The sequence below is a fragment of the Thunnus albacares genome, chromosome 7, assembly GCF_914725855.1.
Source record: "Thunnus albacares chromosome 7, fThuAlb1.1, whole genome shotgun sequence".
NCBI classification, from domain to species: domain Eukaryota; kingdom Metazoa; phylum Chordata; class Actinopteri; order Scombriformes; family Scombridae; genus Thunnus; species Thunnus albacares.
The window spans coordinates 35,397,225-35,423,554 of NC_058112.1; the positions used below are offsets into that span (position 1 = coordinate 35,397,225).

Below are 26,330 nucleotides of genomic sequence, written 5' to 3' on the forward strand. Positions count from 1 at the left end.
GCTGCCTGAGACCCACCATCCTGATGCCTGAGACCCACCATCCTGATGCCTGAGACCCACCATCCTGATGCCTGAGACCCACCATCCTGATGCCTGAGACCCACCATCCTGATGCCTTTTTAAACAAAAATTCTAAATCCTTGCTGGTTTCTGGTTCTGTAATTTGAGACTTTGCTGGTCTTATGTGTGAGAGCAGCAAAGGGGTTTTGTCAGACAAAACAAAACATTTAATGACATCAGCTTTAGCTCTAGAGAAATGTGACATTTATTCACTGACCAAAACGAAGAATTGATTAATTGAAAATGAATGATAAATTAATCAATAATAATAATAATTGTTAGTTGCAGCTGTAATTGAGCTGTCGTCTGTAGTTAACCTTCAGGAAGATGTTTCAGAGATAAAACAGCTGGTGTTCCTAACATACCTTCTTCAACACGAGGCCGGGATCCTGAGCCAGCAGCCGGCGCTGAGCCGCCATGTTCCCCAGAGCTGAGCTCCTCCACCAGGCCTTCTCCAGAGGATCCAGCTGCACCCTGTGGAACAGGGACTGGGGGGTGGGGGGGTGAGGAGGGTGAGAGGAAGGTGAGGAGGGTGAGCAGAGTGTTGTATTTTAGACTATAATGTTCCTCTAACTGTGTCAGCAGTTTGTCTCTTTGTCTCCATACAGACGATTTTCTCAGATCTGACTGTAAAACACTGAACATATTTATCTGAACTTCACAAACTGAACTTCATGATCAGAGTTTCATCCATTCAGTTCACATTTAGAAAGTCTGGAGGAGTTACATGATTCAGTTATTTTATCACGTCCATCTGAACCAACAGGAAGTCAGCTGGCTCTACTGAGCGTGCTCTATGAGCCCAAAATGGCGGAAGTAGTGTCCTCCTGAATAGATTCATGGTGGAGGTTTGTGTGGTTCAGGATGTCTCGGCTCAGTATTTACGGACTACAGCTGCGTCCTCCATGAAGAACAAACAACAAACTCTCAGCCTCCAGGTGTGTTCATGTAAAACTGTGAAACAGATTTTCAGTGGAGCATTCCTTTAATATCCCCTCATGTTGCATCATGTGCGGGTTTTTCCGCCATGAACCGGCGTCCTGGATGTCCTCTGCAGGGCGGGGGTCCTCGCGGGGGTCCTGATGCCATTAGTGGTGTTTATTGTCCAGCAGGACGCTGTGAAGCAGGAAGCTGTCTTTAATCAGAGGCCTGCCGGGTCGCCCTCACTGTTTACCTGATACCTCCACCTTAATTACACACCTCCACCTGTCACAGAGGGAGGCTGTCCTTCAGCCTGACACACACACACACACACACACACACACACACACACAACTAAACACACACACACAGCAGAGAGCAGTCCTCCTGAAAAACACTGTTAAAAGAAAAATACCAAACATTCACCTGCCAGGTGTAACACAGAAATCTGGAATTCATTATTTGATGTTTGGATAATAATAACAACATTTTATAGTAATAACTTTAACACTTTACTTTAACCTAGTCCGTTTTTTAAATGGACTAATCAATATACAGATGCTGATGGCTCTCCACTGTTTGGCAAACACACACAAACACACAAACAAACACACACTCACACATGCACTAAACTTATTTTGTTCACCATGAACTCACCATGACAGAAGAAGCAGCGACGCTCCTCGTATCGTCCTCCTCGCTCTGCAAAACAACATCAGTTTCAATCAGATCAACCTCAAATTTTAACTGAATTTTCAGAAAATATTCAGTATAAAATGTAATAAATGTTTGTTTCCATCCACTGCTGTTGTTGATAAACAGCAGATAAACAGCAGGTGGCGCTAATTCTCCCGTTGGTGCCATTAAACCGTTTGCAGAAGACGTCATCAAAAGAGCAACAGTCAAAGCTCAAAGATGGAAAACCAAACACGTGGAAACAATGTGGAAATATGACATTTCAGTTTCATGTACTGATTTGAAGGTTACAGTCTCCTCATCGCTCCACGCTGATCTGAAGTTTTCAGCTTTCAGCTCTACGTGAAAGAATTCAACTACTTTTAAATATGCGGCATAAAACCAAACACTGAAATTAGTTTCAGTTGTTTTTTTCTGAATTGACTGACAGAAAAATCCCACAAAGACAAAGTGTCGGTTCACTTGGATTAATCACTAAATCCTCCGTTTCCCTCAAAATAGTTTTCTCCTTGAAATTTTGTGACTTTTTTATTATGACATTTTCCAAGAAATATTATGATTTTTGTCTTGTAATATTGACTTTCTTCTGGAATTCTGGGATGATTTTTCCTCTAACTTTAATACTGCGTTGCATAAATTAAGCTGATTGATTCAATGAATAAATCTGCTCTGACTGAATCGTACGTCTGTGAGGACATAAAGGAATAATTATCTATGTTGTGTAATTGTTTGTACAGTGAGTGATGATATAAGATTTCTGCAGACTGAGAGTGAAACTCCCTGAAGGAGTGATAAAATATAACGGATCCATTCAATCCCTAAAAGACTGCTAGACTTCTCAAAGGCCAACTAAAGCACACTTCAGAGGACTCTGTGCTTTCATCTCTCCACCTGACATCTTTATTTACTGTCTTCTCTCTGGTTAATGAGCACTGTTCCATTGTCTGGTTTATTTTTTCATTTCCAGCAGCCGATACATGAATAAATCTGTTTCATGTTTCCTGTCTGAGTCGTCGTCAAGCCTCTTCAAATCTCTGTGATTTTACTCAACAGGAGAAAATAAAAAGTGCAGCAGGACCAAAACAGGTCTGATGACTCCTGATGAAGTGATGAGGATTTATTTAAGAGGTCTGAGTTCTGCGGGTGACTTTCATTCACAGAAATGTTCCCAAACAGTGAAAAGAAGAATCATAAATCAGCAGACATATTTATCAGCGTCAGTATCGTATCAGAGGAGCTGAAACTGTTAGAAAACATGAATTCATCAGAGCAGCTGACAGAAATGAAGAGGGACACTTCAACATGAAGTTAAAAAACATCTTCTAAAGCAAATCGCTAAATGACTGATATGAGAGGCGTCATGTGACCGTCAGAGATATTACAGGAGAGAATATTACAGCCAACAGTAGCTGATGTTACACTGCAGAGAGACACCGAGCAGCTGTTCACTACTGACACAAACATCTGGCAGCAGGACGATGATGTTAAGTTTGTTTTGGGTTTATATTTTATTTTATTTGTACTTAATCAACAATGTGTTCAGAGTTTCTTGTGAGAAGCTCATCATCCTCATCAGGTGACAACAAAGACTGAGGCTTTATGGGTAATGATGTCTCAGCAGGACGCGGTGCGGTGGAAACTCCCGGTGTTATGATGGACACGTCCTCGCTGTGTGAGGCGGACAGACGCATGAATCTCAGAGGAACCTCCCTCATTATTAATCTCACATCATTAATAAACTGAAGGAGTTCAACTGTAGGTGAACGAAACGTAAGAAAAGACATGAAGAATAAATAATAGAGATAACGATGATAAATTATTATCAGCTTGTGAGGAACTGATGAACCATGACTACAACATAAATCACTCAATAATAACTGGGAATTAAAGCATTAATTATAATTATAATTATAATTATAATGAGTAATTATATGATTTTAAATGTGTTTTATTAGTTTGTTGTTTTATTAATATTCACTCTATTTAGATTTAGTTTCATTATTTTCTTGTTTAACATATTCAGTTAATTTAACTAACATTATATTTGTTTTATAAAGGACCAGCATGCACCTGGAGGGTCTGTGGTGTTTCATCAGAGAGACAGCAGGAGCAAGATTTATTTCTTCTATGTTTGATATATAAACTTCAAGAAGACACAAAGTTTAACAGATGTCTTTCATGGACGTTTGGTTTAAGTTTGATTATTGATTAGTGGTCACTTCAGGGAGTTTTGATCATTTTCAGCATCAACATTTTAATTTGCTCCAAAACTAATTTTTGTTTTCAAAAGACAAAAATAAAAACATTGATTTTGTATTTTTACACGTCAGTCAGAAAACTGTCGTTTACAACATGTATGATGTCATCTGAGGCTCTGGAGGAGAAAATAACCCTGACGATGTCATATGATGTCATCAGACTGGGCTGGATGTTCACCAGGCAGGGACTGTGTTAACTTGCATTATGGGAAATGTAGGATCCAGCGTAGGGTCCAAAATTAACTTTTTGCCAGTAACACATAAACTGAGAGAATTATTTTTACTGGCTATCACTAAAAATAATTACCTCAAGTTTTTAGTATGTAAATTAATCTTTAAATATGAATAGATAACATTGGATTAGTTTTACAATCCTATATTGTAATTGTCGATCACTGGGGTCATCGGGTGTTTACAGGCCCCGCAAATCATAACCACCAGCAACAGAACTTCAGGAGGATCAGTCGAGTCCAGGTTTCTTCTTCATAACCAGCAGTAGGAGCAGGGGTAGAAACTTCACTGGGGTCATCTGGTGGGCAGCCTCCTTCCTTGGTTGATAGGCCCACGACACCTCCAGAGGGCTCATCAGTGATACCTGGTGTCCCAGGTGCACAGCCCCCCACTTCTACCTCTCCTGCTGGCTGATGGACATGTTGCCACCCAGTTCTTGCCTTTCTTTTCAGCCAGAGCCAGTTGCTGTTTCACTCAGCAGCTTCTGCCAGTGGTTTGATAGCCTGTCAGAGGGCCTGTCTTCAGACTCCAATCCCTTTCAGCAGCCTGGTGGTTGACATAGCCACGAAACCCCTGCAGCCGACCCCCACAGGGAGCACCTGTGTTTTCCAGCCCCTTTATTCTGCTTCAGTTGCTGGATCGGAGTACTTCAGCTGTTTGCGTTCATATGCTTCACCAACTGCATCCTCCCGTGGCACCGTCAGTTCTATGATGAACAGGGCCTTTTGTGAGGCTGACTACAGGATCTTTATCTTCCAATCCTGCGCTGTATCCAGTAGGCTTGATTCTTTTCATGCATTTGCCTATTTGGTACCATTCCTGCTGGTACAAAGGCCATGGAGTTTGAGAAGCCAGGGGTTGGGGGAGAGAGAACATTGTTGTTAGTCTTCCTTTCTTTCAGCACTAGTGCCAGTTGCGAATGACCTGGTTGTGCCTCCAGGTGTAGCGTCCTCGGATGAGGCTGGTCTTGCAGCTGGTGAGTATGTGCTGTAGGGTTGCCCATGTTATGTTGGAATGAAGTTTTTCCAGGAGTCGCTTTGTACATGTGATGGTTGTGGTCAGAGTGGTCATGTCCTCCATATAGGTGTGGATGGGAGATAGTCGTTGTCCAGACTGCAGGCGTTTTCCTCCGACCACTCATTTGGATCCTCTGATAATCAGTTCCATGACCACGGTAAAGGCTAGTGGGGAGATGGTGCATCCTGCCATCATTCCTATACCCAGGGGTTGCCAAGATTTGGTGTACTCTGATGTTGTGAGGCAAAACTGCAGATCTTAAAAATAGTTTCTATCCAGTTTTGTGATGGTCATTGGAACACAGAAAAACTCAAAAGGCTGTCCAGAGGATAGTATGTGCGATGGATCCAAAATCATTGGCCAGGCTGAGGAATTTAACATGCAGCCTGAAACTGATGCCATATCATGGTTAAATGTTCTGAGCATCCTGAGAAACCTGATACCAAGGTTTCAACCAAGTTGTTGTCTTTCAGGTAGATTGCCATACCTTTGTGCATCAATGCTGAAGAAAATTTTCCCTTCAACATTCACAAAGTTTATTTGCCGAATTGATCGATACTCGATGCATTCTTCTCTTCGGGGATTAATACTCACCCTGCTCTTTGCCATGCTTCTGGGATGTTTTTCTTCTTCCACATCACCTTCAGTAGCCTCCACAGAAACCTCAGAACATCTGGAGCATTCTTATACAGCCAGTAGGGAACTCCATTTGGTCCTGGAGCTGACTCTGTCCTTGCCTTGCCTTCTTCTTTCTTCTTGGCCACTTCACATGTGACCTGTATCCTTGGATCTTCTTCTCCATCACATGTATGTGAAGTGGTTCCAGGTTCTAAGATGTTGTGGATGACTTACCCTCCTCTACAACTGGGGTGTTGATGCTTGGCAGACTGTGGGTTGTGTCCTGCTGCTGAGGTTCACTCGACTGACTTGACCCTTCTCTCAGGAGATACTGGTCAATGCAAGGTCCCAGTCTCACCTGCTCCAGGCAGTTCATCTGGCCTTTGTGTATTCTTAGTCCATTGATCAATGTTACCTGTGACCAGCCACATGGGGTTAGGGTTAGGGTAGAAATAGCAGTAAGCTTCTTTGATTTGATTTGCTCATGTCACGATAGGTAAGGTGGTCTGTGAAGGTCACATTAGTCTCAGCCAGTGTAAGCCATCTAAGCACAAAAAGAGGTGAATTTATGGAGCAGCTGTAGTGAGGAATTTAAAACATCTGGAGCACTTCGTATGTTTACTGAACAGATCTAAAATTATTCTTAAGGAACATATGCATGCAGGATATGTAAGTTATTTTTGTTTTTATTGTTTGATGTCAAACAGGATGTGTTGTAAAAAGTACAATCAGCTGTAGCTTCAGCTTCACCTTTTTCAGGAACCTTTATGTTGTGTTATTGTGTTGTTTCTAACTGTGGTATTTTAGTAACTACCTTTTGCATGTATGTGTGTGTATATGTATGTAATGTATATAAATATATTCATTTGTGATTGCATGTACACTACTGGTCAAATGTTATATAACAGCCCCATTTCCCCAGTTTTTATTGAAATTTGAGCAGTTCAAGTCCAGTGAACTTTCCAAACAATATTTTATTTCTATTGTAGAAAGAGTGAAAGAAGCTCTCCATCCTGAAACCTTTCAGCGCTCCACAAGAAGCCAACCACATCGTAAAACCAACTCATTCTGTGCTGAGAGGCGTGAATGGGCTCCTGTTTCTCCCCTTTAACATAACAAAAGCCATTTCCACTCCTCCATCTATTCACCCTGTCAAAACACAGCCGCTTGGCTTTACCTCCTCCTCCTCCCCCTCATCACCCTCCTCTTCCTCTCCTCAGATCCTCTGACAGCTACAGAGGCGGGAGGAAAGCCTCCAGCCTATCATTCCCATTCAGCAACGGCCCTTTTGTATGCCAATTGTCCGTCCTAATTGGTTGCGTTTACAAGCTGCTCCATCAAACTGGCGAGCGGTGAAATCCTGCAGAGTGGGCGAGCAGTGATCAGAGCTGAGAGATAAATGAGTTTAAAAGTCCAGTCAGAGGAAGGAGGAGGACACACAGGGAAGGACTTTTCATTTTTGGTTGAATTAACCTTTTCAAGTCTATTGTTTTTTATATTTTCTATCAATCTCTTTTGTTTGCAGCTTTCACAGAATGAAACAAGAAGATCAAGAGAAAATAAAAAAAATCCTGGTAATTGTTCATCTTTGCAACTTTCAGTTTGAACAAAGAGAAGAAGAGTTTTATTAGACTGAATAATCTGAGTCACGTCCCCAAAGTATTTGTTTTATCAGAAGACAAACTCTTGATCATCTAATCAACGTGATAAACGTCTCATCTGTCACAGTGCTCTCAGCTTTTGATTTAGGTTATTAGCAACATTAATGAGAAGAAAGGCATTTCTGAAGATGAAACTACAGGAAAACATGAGATAAGATAAGAAAAGAAAAGATAAGAGTATACATATCGATCCCCGGGGGTTAATTCAGACATTACATAGACAGGATAAGAAGTACAAAACTGTGAATGAAATAAATAAAAATAAAATGAGAAACAAAAGAAAGTCAAGAGGTGACATCACACAATAACTAAATTATAATACATCAGTCTCACAGCTGTCAGATGAACTCATCGACATCCATCATGTTGAATTAATTTTAAACTGCACATTTAACACCATTCATTACAGAATATTTCTTTACACATTGAAATATTATTTTCATTCATTGGAACAGATTTTTTGGTCAAGTTTGTATTTGTAAACTTCTACAGCAGCAGAATGTGGACTTTACAGCTGTTTACCCAATACATTTATATGTATGTACACACTGTATATATATATATGTATATGTGTGTATTAGTATTAGTATAATAATATTAATATAAAAGCGAACAACAATATTCACTGTAAAATAAATTAGTGTTACAGATGTTACCACTTGTTATATATATATATATATATATATATATATATATATATATATATATATATATATATATATGTATACACACACACACACACACACACACACATATATATATATCCTACAGTATAAACAACAACTATTCATAGTTGTTGTTTATACTGTAGTATGATGTAAGATTGATGTTTATGATGTTTTTATGTTGTATGAGTGAAGTGTCTTTAGTCTGTCAGCTGACTGTGGGGGCATTAAGACGGGAGCCCTGAAGCCATAAATGATTCATTATTACAATGAGGCAGAAACCCAGGAGGGCGAGACTTCCCCTTTAATTACTCTTCTCAAATCAAACTGCAGCCCTGCGGTCACGACTCACTGAGTCCGTCTGAAAATGAAATGTTCCTAAACAGTCCGGTGAGACGGAGAGAAACGTATTAAAGACTTTGATGAAGTGTGCTTCACTCAGACATGACTAAGCTTTATTACTTAAAAGGACTCCTGACTCTTTAATCCCACTGTGATGAAGCTGCTGCTCGTCTCCCATTTCTGTTTATTATTCTGTGTGTAGTTTAAATTTACACACCTGCAGTACACTCTACAAATGACCCGTTAAATCCACGTGTGCCACAATTCTTCTTATCTACATATGAGGAAAAGATATTTTACCTTCAGAGGAAAATAAAAACAGACCACAGTGACGTCTGTGGATTATTCTGAATAACTGATTATTGATTCTGGAATGGCTCATTGATTCTGACTTTTTCAAACTTTATTTTGATGCTTTGAGCACAACAAGTTCTCAACTGACTATCATATATATTATTATTAGCAGCACCTTCCAAACCCCCCAGTGACAGCTGGAAAAATGATTCATATGAATATTTTCTATTGTAGTTACAAGAATAGCTATAGAGTGATGTGTTAATGAGAGTTAATGTTCTGTTCGTATTATGCACGAGCTTGCAAGCGTCATTCAACTGATCAACAAAAACTTTATTTCACAGCACCTTTCCAGTCCTGGGTTACAAAGTGCTTCACAGTTACAAATAAAAATCACATGAATGAATATTTCAGTAAAAGATGAGTAACGTTTTTTAAAAAGTAAGAACAAAGGAAATCAGAGAGAAGAAGCATCAACAGAGTGCTTTTGAGAAAAAATGGCTTTGAGATGAGATTTAAAACAGTTGATGGTCACAGCGAGCCAAGAAACGTAGAAATGCACCGAGAAAAGCAGCACAGAAGACTGTAAACAATATAGGATTTAAAATATTTGAAAAAAATCAGAGCTTCAGGTGAACAAACACAATGCCGATGCAGGCATGTCCATTCTCAGTTTAACATCTGGATGTACCTGCAGGATTTATGACATCACAACTAGTTTGGAGTCAATCATGGTCCAATATGCAACTTACACAAGTGTGATGTGTCAAGTGCACAAACACTGATGATGGACTTTAAAGTGAAGCAGGAGATATCTGGTGTCCAGCAGGAAAACTTTAGAAATCAACAATATTTACAGATTCTTTCACATGAAGAAGAAAGAGGAGATGATGTTTTAAAAGTTTTAACTTGTTAACTTTAAAATCAGAAATAAATCATTATTAAGTCTAGTCTTTCTATGTCTATAAACATGTTTAAGGTTTGAAAGAAAGGTTGTCATTTTTTAAGAAGAAGAAACTAAAGATTCATTCTTGAAATTGAAAGAACATAACTGATATAACAAATATGCAAAACTCAAAGTTCCAAGCTTTTTCCACAGCTTTTAACTGTATCCCACCTCCATCTATGATCACCTGCTACTGACCAGAACAAGTTGCTGAAGAAGGCCATGGGATATGGTCAAAACCTCCTAAAAAAACTTGTAAGTGTTAAAATGACAAAGGAACATCAACATTGAACAAACCCTCTCATACAAGGTTTGGTGCTGCTGGCTGTGTGTTAAAGTAAGTAATGAGGAATCCTGAGCTCATTAACATATTAATTGAGATTTTTGTTGGATGCATTCAGATCAGACTTTTAGTTGGAGGAACATTTAATGAGAGTGGAGCCGGTTTGTTCTGTGGCGTTTTGGAGAAAAAGCACTTTTATGTGATCTGGCATCCATTCAGTGCCGCCACCGTGTGATTGTTTAAAATGAAAAAGCCATTTTAGACGAGGCGTCGCTGTGAAAGGAGCCACTGCTCTGTAGCGTGGCCCACAGTGTCGGAGCCCCACCAAGGTCATGAGAGGTCAAGAGAATTATGATTACGCTGCGGCTTCACCGCTCATTCACCACTCATATTCCCCCGAGTGACCTGCCACCAGCAGCCGCTTTGTGTCTGAAGATGAGACTCTGCACAGGAACATGAATGTTTTGTTCAGAGGGGAGTATCAGTGATGTTTAGTTCATTGGGACAAGATGGAGGTCGCTACCTCTTTATTCTGTTATTATTTTTAGACGAGCTTCACTGATTTCACATATTTTCTTGGATTTGAACATTTTTCACACCTGAGATTGAGTCACACAGATGAGCAGCAGGTTGGATGGATGTCTGAACATGTCACCAACATTTCTGTTTACTAAGATCTACAACTCTACAAGTAACCCTACCAGAAACCCTACCAGAAACCCTAACAGTAACCCTAACAGTAACCCTAACAGTAACCCCAGCAATAACCCTAACAATAACCCCAACAGTAACCTTAACAGTAACCCTAACAGTAACCCTAACAATAATCCCAACAATAACCCCAACAGTAACCTTAACAGTAACCCTAACAATAATCCCAACAATAACCCCAACAGTAACCCCAACAGTAACCTTAACAGTAACCCTAACAGTAACCCTAACAATAATCCCAACAATAACCCCAACAGTAACCTTAACAGTAACCCTAACAATAATCCCAACAATAACCCCAACAATAACCCCAACAATAACCCCAACAGTAACCTTAACAGTAACCCTAACAATAATCCCAACAATAACCCCAACAATAACCCTAACAGTAACCCTAACAATAATCCCAACAATAACCCCAACAATAACCCTAACAGTAACCCTAACAATAATCCCAACAATAACCCCAACAGTAACCTTAACAGTAACCCTAACAATAATCCCAACAATAACCCTAACAGTAACCCTAACAATAATCCCAACAATAACCCTAATAATAACCCTAACAGTAACCCCAACAGTAACCCTAACAATAACCCCAACAGTAACCCTAACAACCCTAACAATAATCCTAACAATAACCCTAACAGTAACCCTAACCCCAACAGTAACCCCAACAGTAACCCTAACAATAACCCCAACAATAACCCTAACAACCCTAACAATAATCCTAACAATAACCCCAACAATAACCCTAACAATAACCCCAACAGTAACCCTAACAATAACCCTAACAATAATCCTAACAGTAACCCCAACAGTAACCCTAACAATAACCCCAACAATAACCCTAACAGTAACCCTAACAATAACCCCAACAATAACCCTAACAGTAACCCCAACAGTAACCCTAACAACCCCAACAGTAACCCTAACAATAACCCTAACAATAATCCTTACAATAACTCCAGCAATAACCCTAACAATAACCCTAATAATAATCCTTACAATAACTCCAACAATAACCCTAACAATAATGTAACAATAACTCCAGCAATAACCCTAACAGTAACCCTAATAATAATCCTTACAATAACTCCAACAATAACCCTAACAATAACCCTAACAATAACCCTAATAATAATCCTTACAATAACTCCAACAATAACCCTAACAATAACCCTAACAGTAACCCTAACAATAACCCTAACAATAATCCTTACAATAACTCCAGCAATAACCCTAACAATAATGTAACAATAACTCTAATAATAATCCCAACAATAACCCCAATAATCCCAGCAATAACCCTAACAGTAACCTTAACAGTAACCCTAACAATAATCCCAGCAATAACCCTAACAATAATGTAACAATAATGTAACAATGACCCCAACAGTAACCCGAGGTTACTGTGAGATTTTACACATCATGTCACATGTATGACAGTGATTCTGTTAAACACATGTGATAGATTGCATCTCATATTTTTACTGAAAATTAGAAAATATTTTTATTAACTCTGTCATATAAGCATGAATAGAAAGAGTGCCATCACTCTGCAGTAAATATTTTATTTACGTATGTGGTTTAAATGATGTGAAACTGAATCTAAAAGGAGGAAAAGATGTGTGTGTGTCAGACTGTTATCTTTTTATGTTATCCTTATGTTATCTTTGTATTATCATTTATCACGTTTGAAACAGGAAGTTATTGTTGGAGTTGGAGAACAGGAGCAGCAGAAAGCAGAAAATAAAATACATTTTGTTTTGTTTTGTTGTGTGAATCATCTTTTCAGAAAGAAGTATCTCAGTAAGATTTAACGCTTAGTATTTGGACGTTAATAAAAACGTTTTCTATGAAAATCGTTATGTTGTTTCTATGTGTAAAGCATGTTTTTTTCCCCTTTTTAACCCCTTGGATTCAGGTTCAGATTCTTTGGAACGTTAATATCAACAACCAGATGTTAATTTGTCCTGTCATTGTGTGTCATAGGATCTCATGCAATATGGAACATTTTAATGGAATGATAATGATTGGCTAACAATCAGTTGGCAAACTCGTTAGCTCAGTCGCTATTGGGACAATAAGTTCACAGTTTATTAAAGCCGTATCAGCACCGTGTCCTTCAGTTTTTACTGTCACAATAAAACTCAAAGATCAGCTCTGTCAGGATGGTAAGATTAAGTCAAGGGTCAAATGCAAAACATTTGCAGAGACTTATTTCACCCCATGAATGGATTTAAATCCTGGAGCATTTAACCTGCAGCACAACATTTGTTGTTTTCCTCCGTTAAACATCAAACATCAGCAGACTGATCAGATATAAATCAAGAGTTTCTGTCACTCACCCTCCTGGAGACGGCAGGCTCGCTGGTCAGAGACAAAGAGTCGCTCCTCAGAGACAGCCGGTCACAGCCAATCATGTCTGCTCCATCACTGCTGGAGTTCACACAACGACCAGCAGGCACGACCAGGTCTGCAGGTCGCTCTGGTTTCTGAGGTGCTTCTGCTTCTTCTGGACTCACTGCTGTTTCTTCTGGACTCACCACTGTTTCTTCTTCTGGACTCACCACTGTTTCTTCTTCTGGACTCACCGCTGCTTCTTCTGGACTCACCACTGTTTCTTCTTCTGGACTCACCGCTGCTTCTTCTGGACTCACCACTGCTTCTTCTGGACTCACCGCTGCTTCTTCTGGACTCACCACTGTTTCTTCTTCTGGACTCACCGCTGCTTCTTCTGGACTCACCACTGTTTCTTCTTCTGGACTCACCACTGCGTCTTCTGGACTCACCGCTGCTTCTTCTGGACTCACCACTGTTTCTTCTTCTGGACTCACCACTGTTTCTTCTTCTGGAGTCACCACTGCTTCTTCTGGACTCACCACTGTTTCTTCTTCTGGACTCACCGCTGCTTCTTCTGGACTCACCACTGTTTCTTCTTCTGGACTCACCGCTGCTTCTTCTGGACTCACCGCTGCTTCTTCTGGACTCACCACTGTTTCTTCTTCTGGACTCAGCACTGCTTCTTCTGGACTCACTGCTGCTTCTTCTGGACTCACCACTGTTTCTTCTTCTGGACTCACCACTGTTTCTTCTTCTGGACTCACCACTGCTTCTTCTTCTGGACTCACCGCTGCTTCTTCTGGACTCACCACTGCGTCTTCTGGACTCACCGCTGCTTCTTCTGGACTCACCACTGCTTCTTCTTCTGGACTCACTGCTGCTTTTTCTGGACTCACCGCTGCTTCTTCTGGAGTCACCACTGCTTCTTCTGGACTCACCACTGCTTCTTCTGGACTCACCACTGCTTCTTCTGGACTCACCACTGCTTCTTCTGGACTCACTGTTTCTTCTTCTGGACTCACCGCTGCTTCTTCTGGAGTCACCACTGCTTCTTCTGGAGTCACCACCGCTTCTTCTTCTGGACTCACTGCTGCTTTTTCTGGACTCACCGCTGCTTCTTCTTCTGGACTCACCGCTGTTTCTTCTTCTGGACTCACCGCTGCTTCTTCTGGACTCACCACTGCTTCTTCTGGACTCACCACTGCTTCTTCTGGACTCACCACTGCTTCTTCTGGACTCACCACCGCTTCTTCTGGACCCACCACAGGTCCAACTAGAGGGGCTGAAGCTGGTTGGAAAGGCTGGAGAACAAACATAAGAACAAACATGTACATACAATAAAATAATACCTGATGTCATGAATTTGTAAACGTAAAAACTCAAAATAAGATGATCTTCAGTTTTTACATCAGGTGCTTGATTTGGTTTCTGCACCTACAGAGTTAAAGTCAATAAAAATGTCTGAATTGTAGAAGCAGTGACATTTCTCCTGATGTCTTCATAGTAAAATAAGACCTGAACATTGTTTTACTACTTACAGACTGTATTCATGTGTCAGTGTATGTGCTGTGTTGATCATAGTGGAGTAATGTGAAAAATGAAAACACTTATACCTGTTTGTATTATAAACGATATATTATAATAAACCGTGTATTAACTGTTTATAGACTGATCATTAATGATAAATGGGTATATAGTGTTACTGCTGCAGGTAGCAGGCAGCATTATGTTAATGCTTCTGTGTGGATGCACTTTTTAACTTTACAGAATGTTTGAGAATAATACAAATTAATTTAAAGTCTGTTCTGAGCATCGTTCATGCAGTCTACAATGGAGGGCTGAGAGGGGAGGAGGTTTATCTCTGAGGAGGTTTTCTATGAACTCATTCAGCCTGATTCTCCGTCAGGATGTTTCATGAGATGAAGCTGTGAGCATCAGCAGACCTCTCCTGCCTGCTCTGTGTGTTCAGTTTGACTGGAACAAGTGTGATAAACCAGGAATAGTCCCAACACAAACAGTACAAACCGTCTCAGTGTGAACTCTCACCACACAAACCACCAGCTCTCACTTCCAATCTCCACTCGCGTCTCTCACACGGCTCCGAGGCCGCAGCATTAGCATATGAGAGAGTGTTTACAATTCAACAAAATGTCCGCCTGCCTCCCTCAACGTGTCGTTCATCTTCATACAAGCGGCTGCCTGTTGAGGACAATTAGGCCTCAGCTGGCAACAGACATCAACAGCAGTTTAACATCTCACAGAGCTGCGAGCATCCTTAAACTATTCAGGACAGGAGTCCCAGGAGAGCTAATTATATATACTGTACCTGTACTGTCACTATGTGTGCATGAAACACACTAATCTATACATACATAAACACAATTATATATACCTGCACTGTCACTATGTGCCTGACAGACACATACTGTATATATACACATATACAGTATACACACTTATACACACAATTATACACACCTCTATTCTCACTATTGTCCCTGACACACACACACATATACATTGTAATACACACTGTTGTCTTTGTTGGGCACTGAAGATGATCCTCGTATTCATCAGTATTGTACAGATAGATTAGTGGAGTGGTGTGAAATGAATTCACTTATTATTAACCTGACCTCCACCAGTTACTGTCATAACACACAGACTGAACAACGTTCCTCCTGTAAATATTTGGGCATCTATGTGGACGCTGTATTATCCTGCAGTGCACATATAGATTATATCTGTAGCAGGTACAACAACATATCTATTTTGTTAGGAGACTGAGGTCATTTGGAGCAAACAAGCAGATCCTGTTATTGTTTTTCCAGTCTATAATAAGTGTTGTGCAGTATGGAATCAGTGCAGGGTTCAGCTGTCTCTCTGTTCAGCTTAAAGTTCGACGGCTTCATATCTGCTCAGAGATTGTGGGTCAAATGCTTGAGTCAAGTTTACAAGCTGCATACACTAAAAGAATGTCGTCTCTGGCAAGTAACATTACATCCAACCCCTCTCATATTTTATTTGAAGAATAAAATACACATATACTGTACATATACACACTTATATACATATACTGTACATATACACACTTATATATATATATATATATATACTGTAACTACACTCATACATATACTGTAACTATACACACTTATATACATATACTGTACATATACACACTTATATATATATATATATATATATACTGTAACTACACTCATACATATACTGTACATGTACACATACACAGCCAAGGTTATTTTTTGCTATACATGGACTACACATGTGTGTAGGGCCCTGTAGGCTAATGTATTTTCCTCTCCTTGAATACATATTGACATTTTTGGTCACCAGGAGTCCTCATGTGTTGATGTACTGTAATTTTATGTTTATTCTTGTTCATAAATTTATAATTTATTCAAAACATTGTTTTTTTCAAAGGTCATTTTATTGGTTTATTATTAATAATATGCATGTTTGTTTTGATTTCAATGTTAATGCAGCTAAGTTCCTTAAAATAAGTTTGTTAAGGGTAAATAGCATTTGGTCTCATTTATGTATATATGGACTTGGTGTGTATTCATAAGATAAAGTTCTGTTCTTCCTCCTTTCAGAAACTTACTGTGGAAACACTGATGATGTCACAGCGTTTCAGCACTTCACCATCAAATCAGATCAGTCATCAGGTCAACGTTTAGTTTGTCCAGAACTTCTGTTTGCAGAACTGATGACATCAGCTGTTCTCTGTGTTTACTGCTAATGTTAGCATGCTAACACACTAAACGAACATGGTGAACATGGTAAACATTACTAAACTCTTGTTAGCATGTTAGCTCACCACTGTGCAGCCTCACAGCTGTTAGCATGGCTGTTTGTTTTAAAGGTTTTCTTCTTTAAAGAAACTTGTTTGTCTGTAAATCTTTAAGTTGTTAAAATTACATCTTCACCTGATTTTACTTTAACATGTTTGCGGCTGAACTGAAGCTGTACAGAAACTAAAATGAGCCGTATGAGGACTTTAATTAACAACCACATCAGAGGTTTGAATGAGCGGTGAAGTCATCAGCATGTTTGATGTACAGTGAAGTCATCAGCCTCAGTGAGAGGACATGTTTGATGTACAGTGTTTAATGATCCCTGTGAGGTTTGTTTGGACGCTCTGACTGTCAGCAGCAGCAGCTTTAATTGGTGCTGCTGACAGTCACCATGTGGACCATCAAAGTGCCTAAACGCCACATACAGAACACGCCGTCCGAAAAGCACGTATGAAGATTTGTCAGCGGTGTGATGTGTGAGAGGAAACCTGAAACAATGAAGTCGAATCAGTTACAGTTCATGTAACGTGTCACTGACGAAGAAGACTGAAAAAATAGACTTTTACTTTGTATTTAAAACAGTTGTTTAATGGCAGATTTAAAGATTTCACATGTTTCAGGCTATAGGACACCTTTCTGATCCTCAAACTGTGTTCTCTGCTGAAAATAAAAGTCTGTGTTCTTTTGATTCATCCTCCCTTTATGAGATGTCCTGCTACAGCTCGTATTCACTGTAAAAGCTACCTCTAATCACAGAGCGAGTCAAGGAACATGAACAACAACAAGAAGAAGAAGGGACAGACCTACAGAACCTACAACTCTCTCTGTGTTCCTATTACCTGATACTTTAACTTAGTTAATTACTGAAAGCTCAGCTTGAGAAAAAGAAGCAAAGCAAACAGCTCCGACACGCTGCCGTGCTGCTTTACATGCAGCTCCACTGCAGCCCAAAAAGCTTCACATAAGTGATATATATATATGATATCAGTGACAGCATGTGAGCACTTATTTACAGTGATGTGGGGTTTGATTGGTTGTCTCAGGGTCAATTCATCCTTATATTATTTTTAATAATCATCTTATTTTTCTATTTTTAAGGTTGATTTTAGCTGCTGGTGTCTCTGTGGACAGTAATGTCTGTCGGATTGTTATGAAATGTTGTTCAGATGTTCATGTTCCTCAGAGGATGAATCCTGCTGACTCTGGTGATCCTCTGACTTTTCCTCAAGTGCCACCATGAAGTCAACTTTTAATGTTTTAAGTGAAATATCTGTCACATTCATGTTCCTGTAGCTCATCGAAGAGGAAGTGAGTAGATAGAGGACATGACAGCTTCAACAACAGAGAGAACACGACTCTGTTGACCCTCTAAAACCTACACAGACAAAGAAGCGCCTGGACACAGTTTTATTCTCTCAGTGAGTATCAAGCGTTACACATCATATGATTCAGGGGAAACCTGCTCTTTCTCTCTGGTGCAGTGTAAAGTCACCATCATGCATTATCTTTGTGTGAGCAAAACATATTAAATGAAGAAAATGCCCAGTGAAAACCAGCGTATTTGTTTTTTCAAGATGAAAAGTTGTATTTAGGTGTTTTGGAGCTTTGTGTGAAGTTGCTCCTCTTCCTCAGTGAGTTACAGCCATTTATTTGCATATTGTCATTTTTTTAGTTGCTAGACAATGGAGTAATATATAAATATATCTTTTTTGGTGCTGTCTTTATATTTTGGTCAATATCATCTCTGAGAGTAAATATCAATGTATTATATATCATTGGAAAATAGGAAACCTAATCTGTTGATATATGGAAGATTCACACGGTGACTCGAGTGAAGCTCAACAAACTTCTGTTCCTGTATCATGTGATCGTATTCACCATAATCAGCCCTGATGGTCGTAAAGGCAGCGTTCAAGGAAAGCTGAGAATCTCATTGTTCAGATCAGGTTAATCATAAATGGACTACAGATCACACAGCGAACATACGCCGGGGCTACGGAGTTAACAACAGGGAAGACGTCCAGACACATGAACTACACACACTGGAGCAGCAAGTCATAACATATACACGAACCCTAAACCCTTCCCGAAAGGTCAGTGTCATAACCCGGCTCCTAGGCCGTGACAAATATGGGAGTGGACGCAATGGATGGCAGTTAATTAAAGTTATTTCTTGTAATAAAGTAAACAACTGAAGTAATAACTACATATGTGGAGTGTGTCAGTGATGTAAATGAGAATGTGTGAGCAGTAGGGTGTAAGGTGTTGTAACAAAGGCAAAAGTCTGCAGCTGCTGAGTCCAGGTGAGAGAGACACTGAGTTAACCTTTTATCCTATGAGAGCACAATGTCCAGGTGCTCTGAATCTGGTTGGCTGACACAACCACAGTCCTCTGGTGCCTTCATGGACACATACAAAAACACAGTATCTCATAACCACGCCTGCATCAGTCCAGCAGGTTAGGTTAGGCAGGGGCGTGGTCCATATGGTAACGCTGACGATGAGGAATTAAACATTAAACTAAATGAAGCAGAGAATGGCTTGAACTATTTCCAAAGAAGTTAAAACTGGAACTTTAAGATTTTTGAACATCCAGAACATGAGTCATACGATATGTATGTACATATATATAAATAACCGTTTCTACAACAACATCAATATAAACTGTAAGACCAGTTCAACAATAATGTCATAGTGGAAGGACTATCATTAATGCACTTTAGTAGTAGAAGTCTCTACAGTAACTATTCTAAACTCACATAGTTAAGTGATGATAAAGGTGTGGATGCTGAATTGGAGGAATATGAGATGTTAAAGGATCCAACAAAAAGGGAGGAGGAGTAGCCTTATACAGCTCTCCAATGTTAGACTGCAGATAATATGACAACCACTGGAAACAACAGCGGTGGGCCCCAATACAAATATATATTTTTTCATACTGGGATTTGTCCCAGTATGCAGTCAAAAGCTATGTACATTTAAACATGTGGGTTTCTACCGGCCGTCTCTGTGTTTCTGTCATTCAGGGTGCACGAGAGCTGCTGCCTGTCAGCCAATCACAGCAGAGCGTTTACTCTCGCTGCCAGCAGGAGACAAAGAATAGAAATATAACTTAAAGGGGTTAAATTAAACTCTGACTATGAATGAAACTTAAACACGGTAACCAACCATCACTGCAGTGAAGAGGAGCATGTTGGTGCAGAAAACAGTCACATCTTCCTCTTTAGTTAAATACCAACGAACGCTGCTGCATTGATCAGTTTGGAAGTGATCAGAGGTGAAGCAGCTTCACTTCAATATGAAACCTGATCAGATATTTATTTCTGTTGCTGATGATGTTTACCTGCTTTGCATCGTATCGAGCTGCTGTTTATTTCAGAACGTTCTTCAGGACGGATGTGAACTGAATTGATTTAAATGAAATTGAGCGTGATGACCTGCAGTAATCTGGTGGATTTGGCGCCTTTAGCTGCAGCGGCTGCAGACATGATGTGAGGCTTTAACAGGCTAATGACAGCAGAAGATCGAGGGTTAACCCCCTGCTCTCCCTGCTCCCCATGCAGCGCACAGCGAATCCTCCGCTCAACACTCAGACCTGTAAATTGTTTATCAGACACTAATGCAGAGGCCTAATCCTATTTGCATTCATATTAGTTCCCCGTATCGCGATCTGAGGGAATTACCTATTTGAATTCTTCTGAGGGGTAAATAACTTTATGCATGATATCAGTATCTTCATAATTCACATCAGTAAAGTCAATTTGGTTTAAGTGCTTCTGCGCCGCGTGCCGGAGAGGTTGGGAGGAAACTTATTTGGAGGCGGTTCGGATCAGTGAGCGTGTACACATGAGGCCGGGTAATGGCATCTATCACTCTAAACCTGCAGAGACTCACAGTTAAACACAGTCAGAGGCTGAGCTGCTGCCAGCTCACTGAACACTGTTTCACCTTAAATCTACTCTGAAGAACATCTGAGTTTATTTCTGTCTCCACATCAGACTCCTGCCTCCTACATTACCCACAATGCACCTGGAGATCGTGGTGTGTGATGCTGGTAATGCTAATGTAGCCTGGATCTGTTAGCCTCCAGCTTCACACACAGCACATGCAAACAAGCTGAGGTTGATTTTCATCATCAATTAAACTGCTGATTATAATATATATATATATATATCGTTATTGTCTCAGTTGTTTGGTCTTTGAAACATCAGATAACTGTGGAAACTGTGTCCAAGCTGATAAATATTCAGTTTACAGCAGCCGAGTTTCATCCAAATTTGAACTGAATTTCCAGAAAATGTTCAGTATAAATGTAGTGAACCTGTGAACATCAGCAGATAAACAGCTGCTGCCATTAAACGCTGCAGAAGAAGAAACAGCGAGACGACGTCATTAAAAGCTCCAACGATGGAAAACATGATGGAAACACGACGTTTCTGTCAGTTTCATGTGTTGATGTGAGGAAGGTTACAGCCTCCTCATCATCGCTCCACACGGATGTTTTCAGCTCTGCAGTGACGTTTAAGTCACATGATTCATGACGTCATCATTTATTCACTCAGTCTGTTTATTTGCTGAAACAACTTTTCCTCCTCAGAATATTTCAGGATTAATTAAAACTCACTTTATGATATAAAACAGTTTTATCAAAATAATGAATTTACTTATCAATTATCTGTCAATGAAGACTCATCGTTTAAACTCTAAACTGAAGAGTTACGTTTCTCCAACATCTTAAAACACATGAAATGATGTGATACACTCATGAATCTGCTCCGTTAATCTGAAGACTTCCAGGAACGTCGTCGTGTGTTTACAGGAGGTTCGAGATGAAAGCAGCAGTCACATGATTATATCTCATCATTCAAAACACCTTGTTCTGGAAATAAGAATATTTAAACAGCTCATCACTGAAATCATCTTAAATCCACAACGTGACCCGAAAGAACAATCACACAAACTCCGAGAAGAAAAAGACGAAAAGACGAAAATAAGAGAATCAGTCGGAAAAAGAAACAAGAAAAGCTGTCAGCAGAGTCGCTTTGAACTCAGAGACGCTCAGAGACGCTACGAGACGCTCAGAGACGCTACGAGACGCTCAGAGACACGCCGTTTAAACAAAGAACAAAGACACAGATCTGCAGGAGACGACAGGAGGAGGAGGAGGAGAAGAGAGGAGGAGAGGAGGAGAGAGGAGAGGAGCAGAGGCAGGAGAGGAGGAGAAGAGAGGAGGAGAGGAGAGGAGGAGCAGAAGAGAGGAGAGGAGAAGAGAGGAGGAGAGGAGGAGGAGGAGGAGAGGAGGAGAGAGGAGAGGAGGAGAGGAGGAGGAGGAGGAGGAGAGGAGGAGAGGAGGAGGAGGAGGAGGAGGAGGAGGAGAGGAGGAGGAGAGAGGAGAGGAGGAGAGGAGGAGGAGGAGGAGGAGAGAGGAGAGGAGGAGAGGAGGAGAGGAGGAGGAGGAGGAGGAGAGGAGGAGGAGAGGAGGAGAGAGGAGAGGAGGAGAGGAGGAGAGGAGGAGGAGGAGGAGGAGAGGAGGAGGAGAGGAGGAGAGAGGAGAGGAGGAGAGGAGGAGAGACCTTTGACCTTTGACCTTTAACCAACCCTTTATTGGTCCGATTCTTCGTTTACAATAAACGAACATAAAGAGATTGATCGTATATAAATCACCTGATCATGTATTTACACCTTCCACCTAAAAAAACAACAACACAATAATAAATAAACAAACAAACAAACAGATGTTGTTGTTGTTTTCAGAAGTTGAGAATAAAAAGTGATTCACCAGCTTTTCTACACAAAACATCTTCATCTCGTCCACGTCTGTTTTATAATAAACATGTTTTATAATAAATATGTTTTATAATAAACATGTTTTATAATAAACATGTTTTATAATAAACATGTTTTATAATAAACATGTTTTATAATAATGTTTATTATAAAACATGTTTTATAATAAACATGTTTTATAATAAACATGTTTTATAATAAACATGTTTTATAATAAACATGTTTTATAATAAACATGTTTTATAATAAACATGTTCTCCTCTGAACATGAGTTCATCTACAGATCCGGTTCCCTTCGTTTTATTCCTTCTAGTGAACCAGACGCTCATCTTGACCCAGTAAAACATTAACCAGACAGACAGACCGCTGAACTGCAGAGTATCTGGGACCAAAAATGAACAACTTGTCTTCAAAAACCAGTCCTAAACCAGCGAGCCAAACCGGAGCTGGTCTGGGACAAAAACCACAATGACTTCCTGTTGATCTATATGTGTCACATGTCTGTTCGTCTGGCCCCATGCACCTCCCTCCACTGGAGGTCCGCACTGCGTTTCTCTATGGGAGGTTTGTACAGGGACCTCCAGCTGCCTCTGGGAGATGATCCTGGCGCCGACACACCAGACCACCTCGACTCCCAGACACCAGCCAACGATGCTCTACTCAGAACCTTCACAGATACGTCCGCTGTCTTCTTCCTGCTCCTCCACTGCAGCACAGATGGACAATGATGGAAACCAGTTGATCCTCTGTAGACTCCGCCCCCAACGCCTCTCTAAAGAGACCAGGAAGCCCACCCTTCACTTCCTCCAACAGTCTTTCTAGAAGGCGCAATGACTTAATCCCAGTGTCATGACTCTTCCATTGCCCTGCCGACCTTAGTCCTGCCAGCTTCGTCAGCCCAGCTGTTATAAAGACTTTCTGTACACTGGCAGAACTTAGAGTCCTGCTCTGTATGAGTGATGAAACAGAGGTTCTTCCCCAACATAACCATATATCTGAGAGTAGTCTCTTTTTGCATTTAAAACTGTTCTCCAAGCACGCAGTGTTTGATGTATCTACACCAGCCAGATCCAGAAGGAACAGATGCTTGTTGTAGGTCAGGTTCTTCACTCTGTGACGCAGCACAGATGCTGTTTCAGTCCAGGGCTGCTGCTTATGATAAAGCAGACGCTGTGCAGTCTGGAGACGAAATGTTGTGATGCGACTCCTGAGATCTATCAGTCCCTGGCCCCCCTCTAACACAGGTAGGGACAGCACAGCAGATTTAATCCAGTGATATCCTCCCCAGAAGAAATTCACCAGTCTCTTCTGTATTTCCATTATAAGTGTGTCTGGAGGTTCTACCACAGTGACCCGGTGCCAGAGCATAGAGGCAAGTCCTCCCCCTGTAGGACAACTGGGGCTGGATCCACGTCCACCGAGACAATTGGGCACAGATTTTTTCCACTAGACCCTCCCAGTTTCCCTAGAAAGACACCTGAGACCTTCATCCCTTCTCTGCTCCACTGCAGCCCAGCTGATAAAGTTGGCTTCTCTTTATTACTCCACTCTCCCAGTAAAAGGCCGTCACATTTTAACCAGTTGACCTTAGAAGCTTGTTCATACAGTTCTAGTTTCTGTTTGAGAATCTGGATGTCATTTTGACTCTTTATGAACACTATGACATCATCAGCATATGCTGACAAACTAACTGTATTTGTTGTGCTTTCTACCAAGGTTAACCCTGAGAGACGCTGCCTGAGCTGATGTAGGAGAGGATCAATAATAAATAAAGATAAGGGACAATAAGGGACATCCCTGTCTGATGCCTCTCTGGACGGGGACCGGTCGGCTGAGTCCTCCCCCCACTTTTAATAAAACAGGGACTCCTGCATACAACAATTTAATACAAGAAATAACCCTAACCCTTTAATACAAGAAATACTACCCTAACCCTTTAATACAAGAAATACTACCCTAACCCTTTAATACAAGAAATACTACCCTAACCCTTTAATACAAGAAATACTACCCTAACCCTAACCAAAGAAACCAAGTGTTTTAAACAAATAAGAATGATCAACTCTATCAAAAGAGGAGAGGAGAGAGGAGAGAGGAGGAGAGGGGAGAGGAGAGGAGAGAGGAGAGGAGAGGAGCTGCTTCTGAACTCACCTCCTCCTCCTGGGTGGTTACCAGCGCTGTGACGCTGCCACCTGACTCCTCAGCTTCATGCTGATTGGCTGCTGCGGGCGGCTGGATGGGAACATGGGAAGCAGCCGCCATCAGACCGAGTGTCCGTCTGTCAGAGGAGACAAAAACAAACATGATGTTTCTGTTGGACTGAAGCTCCTCATGAACCAATCACAGCTCTGCTCCAGGTTCCTGTAAACACCTGAACCATGAACATCTGACCAATGAGAGGAGAGAACCTTCTCACCTGGATGTTAGTGATTCTGTCTGCTTTCAAACTCATCAGTGATTCAGAGCAGCTGCAGGTCTGATGTTTAGTTTCCATCAGTAGTGAAACTGCGACTCATCAGCTTTCAGCTGATACGTTGAACTTATTAGCAAACAGCTGATTATTAATGGAGCAACGTCATCATTCATGTGGAGTCGTGTTTCTCTTTTAGCTGTTTTTACTGTCTACCAACTCCTGAGGGAAACATCTGGCTCTTTAGATGCTAAATGCTCCACTATGTTCACCAGCTAGTCTACAGCTAACTGTGTGTGTTTGTTAGTCTACAGCTAACTGTGTGTGTTTGTTAGTCTACAGCTAACTGTGTGTGTTTGTTAGTCTACAGCTAACTGTGTGTGTTTGTTAGTGTTCAGCTAACTGTGTGTGTTTGTTAGTCTACAGCTAACTGTGTGTGTTTGTTAGTGTTCAGCTAACTGTGTGTGTTTGTTAGTCTGCAGCTAACTGTGTGTGTTTGTTAGTCTACAGCTAACTGTGTGTGTTTGTTAGTCTACAGCTAACTGTGTGTGTTTGTTAGTCTGCAGCTAACTGTGTGTGTTTGTTAGTCTACAGCTAACTGTGTGTGTTTGTTAGTCTGCAGCTAACTGTGTGTGTTTGTTAGTGTTCAGCTAACTGTGTGTGTTTGTTAGTGTTCAGCTAACTGTGTGTGTTTGTTAGTCTGCAGCTAACTGTGTGTGTTTGTTAGTGTTCAACTAATTGTGAGCAGGTAGTGTACAGTGGCTTTTTACAGCTTTTTCTCTGGAAACGACGCTCTGAGACGCTGAGAGTGAACCAGAACAGTAAAGTTGCAGCCGGACAGATAAACAATGCAGCTCTGTAACTATGAGCTGAAACCACACACAACACATTAGATCAGACCTTAGAGAGATTTTAAATTTTAAAAATGCAAATTTTTAATCTGTGATTATTGATCTTAATATTTCTGATTTGACATTTAGGATAAAGGTTTTTCAGTTTGTAGAAACGGATGTTTTTTCTGCTGGATGTCCTGAATGATTTTCCTTCTTTGACACATTTGCATCTCTCTGATGCCATGTCCCCGTTCAGCAGATGATGATCATTTTCATTGATTAGTAACAGTGTTAATAATCAATAAAACCCGGCCATAAAGTAGTTTAATATCACTGTACATAAAGCTTTAAGTGTATCTCATCTGAACTTATTATCCTCTCTGTGAACAGTTACAGCTGAACTCCCCTGGGTGGTAATTATGTCTGAGCTCAG

General features: G+C 40.6%; 1 protein-coding gene across 1 annotated transcript; it reads right to left on the reverse strand.

The window, feature by feature from the left end:
- Positions 1-297: 297 nt before the first annotated feature.
- LOC122986511 (zonadhesin-like) lies at positions 298-25,297 on the reverse strand. The gene is made up of 5 exons (XM_044357819.1): positions 25,071-25,297; positions 24,806-24,932; positions 13,055-14,350; positions 1,639-1,683; positions 298-548 (listed from the first exon to the last, which is right to left on the reverse strand). Exons 2-5 carry the CDS (start codon positions 24,914-24,916, stop codon positions 417-419), a joined length of 1,584 nt encoding a protein of 527 aa, XP_044213754.1. The 5' UTR covers positions 24,917-24,932; positions 25,071-25,297; the 3' UTR covers positions 298-416.
- Between the last annotated feature and the right edge of the window lie 1,033 nt (positions 25,298-26,330).